At 45.0% G+C, this 13,559-nt stretch overlaps 1 protein-coding gene across 1 annotated transcript in view; it reads left to right on the top strand.

Annotated features, from left to right (window-relative positions):
* The first annotated feature begins 6,631 nt into the window (after positions 1 to 6,631).
* LOC125295963 (kelch-like protein 11) overlaps positions 6,632 to 13,559 on the top strand; it is a 6,938-nt gene continuing 10 nt past the window's right edge. Inside the window, exons 1-3 of the mRNA XM_048245548.1 lie at positions 6,632 to 7,196; positions 8,703 to 9,468; positions 13,036 to 13,559. The exon at positions 13,036 to 13,559 is cut by the window's right edge and continues 10 nt beyond it. Coding sequence (XP_048101505.1) covers positions 6,646 to 7,196; positions 8,703 to 9,468; positions 13,036 to 13,559 — 1,841 coding nt within the window. The 5' untranslated portion in view covers positions 6,632 to 6,645. The remainder of the gene's footprint in view (positions 7,197 to 8,702; positions 9,469 to 13,035) is intronic.

The raw sequence follows: 13,559 nt of genomic DNA, 5'->3' as shown, positions 1-13,559 counted from the left end.
ACTGTCGTATTTACATAGTACTGTAAGTTTGGACCATAATAGTTTCCAAACTTCAGTAGTCTGGACTAAGGTAGTTAATGACGTTTAGTAGCAGATGACAGCCGCCGTTGCACAGCAGTTACCAGTCCCCTGTCCAAGAGTTCGAATCGGGTTAAGATTTTGACAACAATATTGACATCGTTGTTTACCTAAGATCATATTATCAAAATCAGAATCAGCCTTCTTGGCTTGGTTTGCGTAAACTAACAAGGACCCCCATGAAAATCAAAGGCTACATATTCTCAGCTGACTCATCAAAAAGTGCGCACCACCTTATTATTATCTGCAGGTGTGTGACTTTTACTTACGTGCACATGGCTGCAAATTGACTTTTAATTTATGTATTTTCTGCCTTGGGCATTTTAAAATGGATGTATGGTGGTTAGAAGTGTAAATATCAATTAGAAACCTAAATATATTTATAATTATTAATTTGCAAACAAATAACTGGCATCAGTGACGTCTTTGACATGAAGATCCCTGGAACTATGCTTCTACTAGCATTCTACCACAGGTCGAGAGGTGTGGTTGTAACTACACAACTTTACGATAGTGGTTGCGAACGTTCGTTGCTACTATGGTTTTGGGAAACACTAACGTAGTGTAACCATGCATTGGACTATGTAAGTTCCAAATATGAATATAATTCTGCGGCATAAAGCAGATGTATTTGTTTATTGTACAGAAAAATAAAAATGACATGTCAAACAGTCAATTGACTACATTGCAGTCAAGAAGTTGGGCAAATTAATTTACGAAACCAAAACGTGGTATGACCCTGTAGTTGTCTAAGCCTCTATAGCGCAGCCTGTTAAAAACGTCGCAGAAGCCTACCCAAGGCTACAGATTAATTCTGAACAGTTATTTCTCTACTGGCTCAATTATCACACCACTGTTTTGATTTGCGTAGTTGCGTTAACCCAACACTGACAATAATGTAGACAGCAAATTTCGATTTCGATTTTCGTTACCACCGTGTAGTCAAGCCTTAAGCCATACCCAAGTAGCCTAAATCGAGGTAAATCGAGCTTTTTCAAAAGGGGCGGCCGGCAGAGCGATGTACAGTGGCAGAGCGACACACAGTGGCTGAAAGTGGTACTAAAGCTTCACGCCACGTAATGCGCGACTGAAGTGGTCATCTGAAAGCGATGCCCACTGTAAGTATACTCTTTTGATCCCGTGAGGGAAATTTGGTCTGCATTTATCCCAATCCGTGAATTACAGTAGTGAAACACACTCAGCACACAGTGAGGTGAAGCACACACTAATCCCGGCGCAGTGAGCTGCCTGCTACAACAACGGCGCTCGGGGAGCAGTGAGGGGTTAGGCTCAAGGGCACTTCAGTCCGCTAACCAGTAGGCATTACAGACACATACAGTACATATCACATACACGTGAGCACATAACCTGCTCCCGACCAGGCTTGGTTGGCAGCATAAGACACCATGGTGATACGACGCTAAACCACTTTCGAGTCACAGCATACCATGGCTTAGAGCGCAACATGCCTTGCCACTAATCGAGATGCATAGTATAGCCCATAATGGACAAATCAACTTCTCGGTCTGCACGCCTCGAGTGGTCCAGACACACCCACGATAACTAGCCAACCAATCGTTGGTAACTAGGTAGAACGAGGGAGAGAATATCATTGCAGTATTGAATAATTGGAGTCCAGACGCAATTTTGTAATTTTCTAAATTCCTGATCCTCTGAATAAAAACAGAAAATTGGAGAAACAGTTTAAAGATCCAATTTTTTAATTTGTCAAGGCGGAAAAAAATGACAAATTGGATATTTGAATCCATTTTTCTGTTTTTCCAAATGTCCGTTTGTGTTTAGAAAATGAAACTGATAAGCATTACACAGAGGTCCGTGTATCATTCGTTCATTTGATATTCAATTGAGAATCAAAAACGAAAAAAAAAAAATGACCGTCAGTGCTCAGTGTTGCCAATTTAGTGACTTTGTTGTTAGATTTAGCGACTAATTTTGGCCATCCCATAGCGACAGAAAATATTGTCTAACAACTATAGTGAGAAATTGGGCGACTTGCGCAACGATGGCAAACTCGGTTTCGTTGAATCGACAGAAAATCATCTCCCTTCTCATGCCTGTTTCGTTTATAAACATCGCGTTCGCCCAAAGCGTTGCCCCATGATTATAGAAGTAATGACTGGCCTAGGCTATGTAGTATCAGCCCATGTTAGGGAACTAGGCCTAGATGTTAGATCTATCAGCTCAGATCGTCATTTGTCGCCAACGTCATTGGAAGGCAGCCAGCTGCCGTAGTCTTCTGGTGAGATTACACCAAAGACAGTAGCTATGACAGGGAAACTAGGGACACATCGTTCAACAAGTACATTGATCAAAGGAAAGAGGGGCTACAACTTCATTCACAAACAGAGCAAATAATTCAAATCGAGCCATAGGCCTAGCCACAGGCGGGCCTAGGCCTGTCTACTTGTCAGTCCTGCCCGTCCAATTACGTTCACCATCTAAAAAAGACGCGCAAGTCAACACTTCTCTGAGAGCTCAAGAAACAGTCAAATCACGAACAGGCGGCAGCTCCGTTTAATTGTCAGGTGTGAAATGCGTTCATATTCCACTTTTTATGTCATAGACGTTGCATGCCTATGGAAGGAAAGGCTTTGCAGTAGGATTGTCCAAGCTGTTGCTTCAGTTTGTGTTTTAAGTTATGCAACGCACCGTTGCTGGGTTCATGCCATTTTGCGGAAGTTTAAAACGTTTAGCCGACTGCATAATTTGCCATTTTTGTTCAATAAGTTCTACTTTTCATGTCATGAATGTAACATGCCTATGATAAGGCTTTTCAGTTGTACAATATGGTCAATCTATTGTCTCAATTGTGTTTCATGTGACGAAGCTAGACCTACATTCATGCATTGTTTTGCTCCAGTTTAAAATGTTTCTGCCTAATTTGTCAGCTGTGATCAAATGCGTTCAATAAATTCCACTATGTCATAAATATAACATGCCGATTAATGTTTGTATGGTCGTCCTTTTAGGCAAGTCCCTCTACTCGGCGGCCATATTGTAACGCTTTTTGGGCACTTATTGGGCATCCTATTCGGCAGAAATGCGCATGAGCAAGGCTTCACACACCAATCTTGCTCCAGTGGCAAGTTCACAACACATGATTGGCACAATGTCTTCACAACACACCATATGATTGGCTCAATGTATTCACAAGTCAACGTTTTGCCGAGGAAGGGGTGGGATACGTTCAGACAACGGCCATCACAATAGAGCCCTTAAGCAATTAGAATCCTAGGCCAGGTGTTCCGGCCACCTGGATCAACTGTCAGTTTCTCAGGCTTTAAGCATACAGTCTCATTCTCTTAATAAGACTACACATCTTGTTCAACTGTTTCCTCTGTCCACAACATAATTTAACAATTTAAACTATCCACCTAGTTAACTGTTCAGTCATTCCAACTATATTAAACCTCATTTACCTAGCAAATCATTTAACCATTTAAACTATCCGCCTATTTAACTGTTCAGTCATTCCAACTATATTAAACCTCATCTACCTAGTTCAGTCATTCCAACTATATTAAACCTCATCTACCTAGCAAATAATTTAACCTTTTAAACTATCCACCTATTTAACTGTTCAGTCATTCCAACTATATTAAACCTAATCTGCCTAGTTCAGTCATTCCAACTATATTAAACCTCACCTACCTAGCAAATAATTTAACCTTTTAAACTATCCACCTATTTAACTGTTCAGTCATTCCAACTATATTAAACCTCATTTACCTAGCAAATCATTTAACCATTTAAACTATCCACCTATTTAACTGTTCAGTCATTCCAACTATATTAAACCTCATCTAGGCCTACCTCGCAAATAATTTAACCTTTTAAACTATCCACCTATTTAACTGTTCAGTCATTCCAACTATATTAAACCTCATCTACCTAGTTCAGTCATTCCAACTATATTAAACATCTACCTAGCAAATAATTTAACCTTTTAAACTATCCACCTATTTAACTGTTCAGTCATTCCAACTATATTAAACCTAATCTGCCTAGTTCAGTCATTCCAGCTATATTAAACCTCATCTACCTAGCAAATAATTTAAACTTTTAAACTATCCACCTATTTAACTGTTCAGTCATTCCAACTATATTAAACCTCATCTATAACCTGACTCTCGCCAGATGAATTTCGTTCCGCTTAGCTCCGCCTAGCTTCACTCACATCCATCTGGGACCTCTTCCATTGAGAGTGATTTCTGCAACCGACTTTATGGTACAGCCAATCAGGACGAGGGCGGAGTTTCATAGATGTGACATAGCGTAGAAGCGACTGTGAGACTGTTATCAGTGTCACGGGTTGGCTTCGATGTGAGTGGTTGAAGTAGCACGTCAATAGATGACGGACAAGTGGCTTATTCAATCATATGCAAGCATTTTTTGATTAGGCCCAGTCTTCTGAAACACCATTCCAATGGATCGGTTCCAGATGGATGAGTGGGGCTAGGCGGAGCGAAATTCATATGGCGAGAGTCAGGATACCTCATCTAGGCCTACCTTGCAAATAATTTTACCTTTTAAACTATCCACCTATTTAACTGTTCAGTCATTCCAACTATATTAAACCTCATCTACCTAGCAAATAATTTAACCATTTAAACTATCCACCTATTTAACTGTTCAGTCAATCCAACTATATTAAACCTCATCTACCTTTCAAATAATTTAACCATTTAAACTATCCACCTATTTAACTGTTCAGGCATTCCAACTACATTAAACCTCATCTACCTCGCAAATCATTTAACCATTTAAACCAGTGTTTTTCAACCTTTTCACTTTTGACACTTAAAATGTCCCACGGCACACTAACATCCTGTGTGAAGAAAAAATAAACATACCATAGCCTAAAACTTAATTAACAAATAATACACAGATACGGCCTTATTATGGCTTCTATGCAAGACCTCAATAAAACAAGCGCCCTCTGTTTCATTTGTAGGTGACTATGTCTAATTTAATTGTTGTTATGAACTGGATATGTGATGATTCTGTGAATACTGGATATGGGGGCCCCGTTGTACAATGCATGCATACCACAAATAGTGCAATCATACAATCAATGAGAGCATGTGGTTATAAATTCTTTGTTGCAACAGTTGCTTTTCTGGACCAGTGAGTGACATTTGGGTAATTTTCTGCGGCACACCTTATGATCTCTCACGGCACACTAGTGTGCCCCGGCACAGTGGTTGAAAAACACTGATTTAAACTAGCCACCTATTTAACTGTTTAGTCATTCCAACTATTAAACCTCATCTACCTAGCAACCAATATAGCAACCATGTCAAATACCCTAGTAACAGCCTAGCAACCACTTCCACAGTTACAACCTAGCAACCAATGAGTTTAACCTAGCAACCAGCATAGCAACCACCACAACTAATCTAGCAACAGCCTAGAAACCACCTCAAGTACCCTAGCAAAAGACTAGCAACCATGTAAAATACCCTAGCAACAGCCTAGCAACCACTTATACAGTTACAACCTAGCAACCAACATAGCAACGAATGAGTTTAACCTAGCAACCAGCATAGCAACCACCACAACTAGCCTAGCAACCACCTCATGTACCCTAGCAACAGCCTAGCAACCATGTCAAACACCCTAGCAACCACTTCCACAGTTACAACCTAGCAACCAACATAGCAACGAATGAGTTTAACCTAGCAACCAGCATAGCAACCACCACAACTAACCTAGCAACAGCCTAGCAACCACTTCATGTACCCTAGCAACAACATAGCAACCATGTCAAATACCCTAGCAACAGCCTAGCAACCACTTCTACAGTTACAACCTAGCAACCAATATAACAACCAATGGGTTTAACCTAGCAACCAGCATAGCAACCACCACAACTAACCTAGCAACAGCCTAGCAACCACCTCAATTACCATAGCAACAGCCTAGCAACCATGTCAAATACCCTAGCAACAGCCTAGCAACCATCACAACTTCAACCTAGCAACCACCACAGCAACCAACAGGATTACCTAAACAACCAGCATAGCAACCACTTAATTTGGCATAACAACCAACATATGTACCATAGCAACACTATTGCAACTATATCTGCATTATTTGTTTTTACTCTGTATGATATTTTACATCATATGTTTTGCATTTTCATGCACTGTATTTCCTTCAGGAAATGCTTTTCTAGTTTAAATATAGATCTTTAGGTTAAATTTTGTGTGGTAAAGTTATAATCGGACTGGTAGGCCTAGAAGCAGCAGCTGGCAATGGAAGTCAATAAATAATTTCCGGGTCAGAGCAATCGGAAAAAATAAATATCAAAATCAGTTTTACTTTTATCGTTCTACTTTTGATCTGATCATGAAATCAAAAGTCTGAAAAACAAAGCATTATTTGTTGGTTTGTATCACATTCATAAACAGATAATGAAAAACAAGTCCTTTTTTCGGACAAAAGTGTCAATAAACATTAACTATGGATTGGTGCCTCGCACACACTGTGACGTCACTGCTGTCACCTCGCCGCGTCTGCGCATGCGTGTGCCTGGCCGTGTTTATGTTTGTGTGCTCGTGCGTGAGTCTGCTCAACAGGACGCGTTTGTTGCAGCTTCTACGGACCAAACCCACCGAGGGCGACATGGCGGCGGCCGCACCGAGCTCGGAGGACGCGGGCCGAAGCGGCAGCAGCGCGGGGGGAAGCGGTACGGCCAGCGGCCTGAGCGCGGACGGAGACTCCGAGGAGGCCGAGGAATTCACCTCCTCGAGCCACTGCTCGGAGCTGTCGCGGCGCCAGAATGAGCAGCGGAAACACGGGCTCTTCTGTGATGTTACTTTAGCCTTCAGTAGCGGGGCGATCCGTGGAGAAAGTGACACCTGCTTTGAACTGATGGCGCATCGCTCCGTGTTGTCTGCGGCAACTGACTACTTCTCCCCGTTGCTCGGTGGTCAGTACTCCGAATCCGAGTCTGGGCGCGTGGAGATGAAGGAGTGGAGCTCGGAAACGGGTCCGGACCAGGACACGGTGGAGAGCGTCATTCAGTTCATGTACACGGGAGAGATCCGCGTGAGCACTGCTAATGTCCATGAAGTGCTGGAGCTCGCGGACAGGTGAGTTTACATGTCACTCACAAGACTGACTTGACGCGTGAAAGCGGGAGGCTCTGAAGCGCGCAGTGTAACGTTAGCCTACAACAAGTGATCAGCGCCGAGTTCTCCTGGAACTGCTTAACTATCGTGTGTGATCTTTACAGAATAGTTTGGTGTGGGGAGTTGTGTGATTTGGGGGATATAGTTTTGAATGTGTGACACCCCGCTTATCATTCATAGGCTATGTTGGCCTCTCCCTCCTTTTATTACTCGTTTGAAGCGTTTTTGTTACTTACTTCAGCAAACATCAAGTGAGTAAATATCAACTGACAGTCATTCATTTACCAGAGGGGTATTTCACAAAGGCAGAATTAAGACATCCAAGACGTGATAAAGCGAGGTTTGACATAGCGTTGTCTGGTCATCCTAGCTCAACTCGTTTCACTAATGCCAATCCAGGATGAGTGGGAGCGACTATGTCAAGCCAGGTGTAAGTAATTCAGGATGTGTGAACGTTCTCGTCTCTGCCCCAAAGAACTCACGGTTGGAATAAAAAATATTTATTCCATTTTTTATATTATAGTATGATATAGCCTACCTTAATATTATAGTTGAAAACACCTTCGACAACTTGCCCCTCCACTTCCAATCAACTACAGTAGGCTAGTCATCAAACACCTATTAACAAAAGAGGCAAACAACGAGTACCTAGGCGTATGTTAATAATTATAAGGCTATCACCAAAGATCCTTGATTACTCCGCTTTAACCCTCTCTGCTATCACAATAAAAAATAATAACCATATGGTAGTAGGCAGAAAACACTTGTGCTTTGAAAGTTCGACACGCCAGTTTGGAGCATCACATCCCTTGGAGTTGTGTGTTGTCTGTGGATTGGTGAATGAGTTGGCAGTTTACAGGCTGGGAGGATCTGGCCATCACGTTGCCATTGTGTGGTGCGTGTGTGTGTGCTTGTGTGTGTGTGTGTGCAACCTGCGTTGTGTTGTGCTGGGAGGATCTGGCCATCACGTTGCCATTGTGTGGTGCGTGTGTGTGTGTGCGTGTGTGTGTGTAACCTGCGTTGTGTTGAACCTGCGCGATTCAGCCCTGCAAACGCCCGGACTCTAACCCGCGAACAGCAGCACCTCGGATCGGGAGGCGAGCGCGCTAACTATTGAGCTAAAAGCCCAGGCTACTGGCTCGCATGCCAGCAGCACTCTTGAGGCGTCGTTGTGAGGCGTCCACAAGCACAGCTAAGCTAGCTGGCATCCGTTACATGTGCTCGTGTGCGTGTGTGTGTGCTCGTATGTGTGTGTGTGTGTGTGTGTGTGTGTGTGCGCTCGTGTGTGTGCACTCATGTGTGCGTGTGTGTGTGCTCATGTGTGCTCGTGCTTGTGTGTGTGTGTGTGTGTGTGCTCGTGTGCGCTTGTGTGTGTGCTTGTGTGTGTGCTCGTGTGTGTGTGTGTGCGCTCATGTGTGTGTGCGCTTGTGTGTGTGTGTGTGTGTGTGTGCTCGTGTGTGTGTGCAGGTTCCTGCTGGTCCATCTGAAGGAGTTCTGTGGGGAGTTCCTGAGGCGTAAGCTGAGCCTGGGGAACTGCGTGGCTGTGCACAGCCTGGGCCACATGTACAGTCTGGAGCGCCTGGCCTCACGCGCCGCAGAGCTCATCAGACGCCACTTCCAGCAGGTGGCGCTAGACGAGGAGTTCCTGACGCTGCCGTTCCACCTGGTGCGGGACTGGCTGGCCGACGCTGAGGTCACCGTGGAGACGGAGGAGGTGTTGTTGGAGGCGTTGGTGCGCTGGGTGCGTCGGGACGAGTCGGAGCGCGAGCGCTATTTCCTGGAGCTGCTGCGTCTGCTGCGCCTGCCCCTCATGCGGCCGAGCTTCCTGCTGCGCGCGCTCCGCAGCGAGCCCCTGGTGGCCAACAGCGCCCCCTGTCTGCAGCTGCTGGTGGAGGCGGTGGAGTTGCACGCTCTGCAGGGCGAGGGCCCCAAGATGGCCACCGGCGCGGAGACGGGCCCCTCGCTTCTGCCGGCCTGCCAGCCGCGCTTCGGACAGAACATGGACGTCATCATGGTCGTGGGCGGGGTCTCGGAGGGCGGGGACTACCTGAGCGAGTGCGTGGGCTACTTCCTGGAGGAGGAGCGATGGGTCAACCTGCCGCACATACACAACCACCTGGACGGACACGCCCTGGCTGTCACGGCGACGCACGTCTACGTAGCAGGTTCCATGGAGCCGGGATTTGCCAAGACGGTAGAACGCTACAGCCCTGCCAGGAATACCTGGGAACAGGTTAGCAGCGTGTGTGTGATGTGTGTGTGTGTGTGTGTGCAGTGGTGTAGTGGTGATTTTTAAAGTGGGGGAACGCTATTTAAATGACATCATTGAAAAAAACTGTCACACTCGCACCTCCACATACATCAGTGCGTAAGGCCAAGGCCAAATTATTACCAGCTTTCGTGAATATGAAACCGAATTAAAAAAAACAATTAAATTACATGGATTAGCTACAAAATGTAGCCTAATGTCTACACCCAAACTACACTTCCACCAAAATCTATGAATATGGTCTGTAGCTTTTCATTTTGTTGTATCATACAATAAACAGACAAACCATAATGTAGAGTAGCCTATGTAATCTAGCGCAGTCTAATCTCCATGACGCATAGCATGCCGTGCCATGGCTTCATTCATTACCACACGTAAACCATAACAATAGCACAAGCAGGATTCACACGCATTCAACACGCTGTGTGGGCAGAGTAGCTCAATTTGAGGGGGCGTCATATGAATGCCATTGCGAATTATTAAAATGTAGAGGTGTCAATAAAACAAAACAAAAAAATAACAGAAAGAACATTGGGCAGGCAAGTGTCTGTCATCTGAAAAGTTTTTGTTTGGATGAAAGTAGCTGCACCAAAAAAGCCTACTGGTCGGGGTTCCAACCGGCAACCATCCGGTTACAAGTCCGAAGTGCTAACCAGTAGGCCATTCTCTGCCATGTATGGACATCTTGACTCCGCCATCGCGCCAACTAAATTCAGAATGTATCACGCGCTAGTGGTGTGCTTCCTGAACAAACGGTCCGTGTGGAACAATCAGATCCCTGCGCGTATAGTGCGCGTCATAGGAATTTAACGAGGCTTTGAGGCAGAGTTTTTGCCTCGAGTAATTTTTGTAATCGTGTTATTCAAGTAACTCGATGAATCGTTTCAGCCCTAACTCAGTCATCCTCCCATACATAGATAGATAGCTAGATAGATATACTTTAATTATCCCACAGGGAAATTCAGTTGTTTCAGCAGCCTTAAGAACATACAGCAAGCACGCACACATATGTGACCAGGCGTGGGAATTCCAGGCGCAAGTCGCAGAGACGCAAGTTGCGAAAAACGACGTTGATGGTTTTTTTTTTCAAAATGAGTTATTTTCGTTTTTTTGCAGAATGTGCAAGTTGAAGTCCTAAAGAAGCAATTCCATGTTTCAGATAAGTTTCAGGAAGTTAACTTTCAGTTAAGTTTCAGGAAGTAAACCAGCGTTTGAATTGGGCGTGACCATTAGTGCTCTTTTGTTCTGTCGGCCAATCAGCTGTAGGCTAGAAGTAACCTCATGGCTACTACACAAGCGATAGCCTACACATGGCTACTTAATATACAGCGACCCTGGAACTCTCTCCTTGGCAGACATTCGTCTAGTGACAAACTTTCTCCAGTACAAAATACGGAGTGATTCTATAGCTGCCGAAAGAGAGTGGCAGGACATGCAAATCATTGGCCATCTTGAGGCAAACAGACGTACAGTAGTTACTTCGGAGATGACTGCATCCACCAAAAAGCCGCAGAGATCTAAAAAGAAAGTCCCCTGTACCATGTATTTCATCGGAGGCAATGAAGTCTGCAGGAATACTTTTCAGTTTCTCATAGCGTAAGTAGTGCCTGTTACATTGCAATCCCTGCTACATTGCTTGCTAGCTAGCTAATGCTACATTGTTATTAGCTAGCTCAGTACTGTCGTTTAAAGTGATGCACATCGAAACTAAGCTGTAATGGGAGGTTTTTGGCTAGTAATGTGAGCATTAATTTGCTTGCAAAAAGTCACTGTGATGCAGAACCTGTGGAATTTCAGTTACTGCGCAATTCAGCGGTTCTGCCCCCTGTTGACAGTCTTCCTGTCCTGGTCCCATCTGGACTGAACATTGACAGGCAGACCTATCTGCATGAAAAAAAATCAGGCCTTTCTGTGCTGATGAGGCAAAAGACATCACATGCCCAGCACCAAGGGTCACAGCACAGAAGAGTGCACAGAAGAATATGCAGAAGAGGATGTGGATGTGATCTCACCAAATAATTGGACTCTCCTTCACAGCCTCTTGTTACTATGCTATGTTGCTATGTTACTTTGCTATGTTAGCCTTTATGCACAGCCTCTCCCTCCCTCCAACAGCCTGGACTAAATTCACTTAACTCTAGTTCTGACTTATTGTGTTGCCTCCAAAGTCTACTGACTTAAAACTGCACTGTCTTGCCTTACTTTTTTGCAGTGGTGTAGTGGGGATTTTTAAAGTGGGGGGAGGCTATTTTAATGACATCATTGCAAAAACTGTCACGCACCTCCACATACATCGGTGCGTAAGGCCAAGGCCAAATTGTTACCAGCTTTCGTGAAAATAAAACCAAATAAAAAAAACAATTAAATGACATGGATTAGCTTCAAAATGTAGCCTAATGTCTTCACCCAAACTACACTTTTCCACCAAAGTGAACATGAATATGGTCTGTAGCTTTTACTTTTGTTGTATCATACAATAAACAGACAAACCATAATGTAGAGTAGCCTATGTAATCTAGCGTAGTCTAATCTCCTTGACGCATAACATGTCACGGCATGGCTCCCATTCATTACCACACATATACCATAGCAATAACAATAGCACAAGCAGGATTCACGATTCAACACGCGGTGGTCAGTGTAGCTCAATTTGAGGGGGGGCCCATATGAATGTCATTGCGAATGATTAAAATGCAGAGGTGCATTAGTCAATAAAAAAAAAATAACAGAAAGAACATTGGGCAGGCAAGGTCTGTCATCTGAAAAGTTTTTGTTTGATTAAGAAGCTGCACGCTGCATCAATTGTAATGCTTTTCCTAAAGTTGTTCAGGTTCACCGCTGGGTCATTACTTATGGTTAAATAGCCTCATCACTTATATTGAGCCCCTCGATAAAAAATCACCAGATACTCACATACTTATCGTGTCATTTTGACCACTGATTAGCCTACCTGCTTTCTGCAAAACACAAACGAAGAATTGCAACAGTGGGCCATGAAGATGCTTGCCACGGGTAGATCTCGATACAGGCAGTTGTATAATCTATGGTACTAACGCGGAATGATGAGCTGCGCAGTTTTTAATGTCTTTACGCATGGTGGAATGTGTGTGTGTGTGTGTTTGTGTCCAACACCCACTACACCCCTGTGTGTGTGTGTGTGTGTGTGACGGACGCCGCGGTAGGTTTTATAAACCAACACCCACTACACCCCTGTGTGTGTGTGTTTGTTTATGTGTCTAGTGAGCAGCCTACTGTACACCCTATGTGTGTGTGTGTGTGTATGTGTGCGTGCATGCGTGTGTATGTGTGCGTGTGTGTGTGTGTGTGTGCACGCGTGTGTATGTGTGTATGTATTTTATTAACATATGTGTTGCCTGTTTGATCATGTGTATGTAATAAATGAATGTGTTCTGATACTGTGTGTGTGTGTGTTTGTGTGTGTGTGTGTGTGCGTGCGTGCGTGCGTGCGTGTGTGTTTGTGTGTGCGCGCGTGTGTGTGTGTGTGCGTGCGTGCGTGTGTTTGTCCGACAGGTGAGTAGTCTCCCCACACGCAAGCACAGCTTCGGCCTCACGTGTGTGCGAGACGCCCTCTACAGCATTGGTGGCCATGGCAACTTCAGCCCGGGCTTCAAGGACGTGAGCGTGTACGAGCCTGAGCTGGACCGCTGGCTGAGCCTGGAGTCGGCGCCCCGCATCCTGCGCGACGTCAAGGCCATCAGCGTGGAGGACCGCTACGTGTATGTCACCGCTCGCACGCCCGTCGACACCGACAACGAGGACGGCCTGAAGACGGTGACCACGCGCTATGACGCGGACAGCCGGCAGTGGACCGAGGTGGACGCGCTGCCACTCATCGATAACTACTGCGCCTTCCAGAACGCCGTCGCCCCTAGCAACTTCTACCACACGGCGTCGTGCTGCCCACGGAGCTACCGTCAGGTCAGCGACGAGGAGGCGCGCCTCAAGGGCAGCGGCCGTAACCATGACGACCGCGAGGTCAGCGACGAGGAGGCTCGCCTGAAGGGCAGCGGCCGCGTCCATGACGACTTGTTGAT

This window comes from Alosa alosa, chromosome 6 (genome assembly GCF_017589495.1).
Source record: "Alosa alosa isolate M-15738 ecotype Scorff River chromosome 6, AALO_Geno_1.1, whole genome shotgun sequence".
Taxonomy (NCBI): domain Eukaryota; kingdom Metazoa; phylum Chordata; class Actinopteri; order Clupeiformes; family Clupeidae; genus Alosa; species Alosa alosa.
This window is presented reverse-complemented; position numbering and strand designations above follow the sequence as displayed.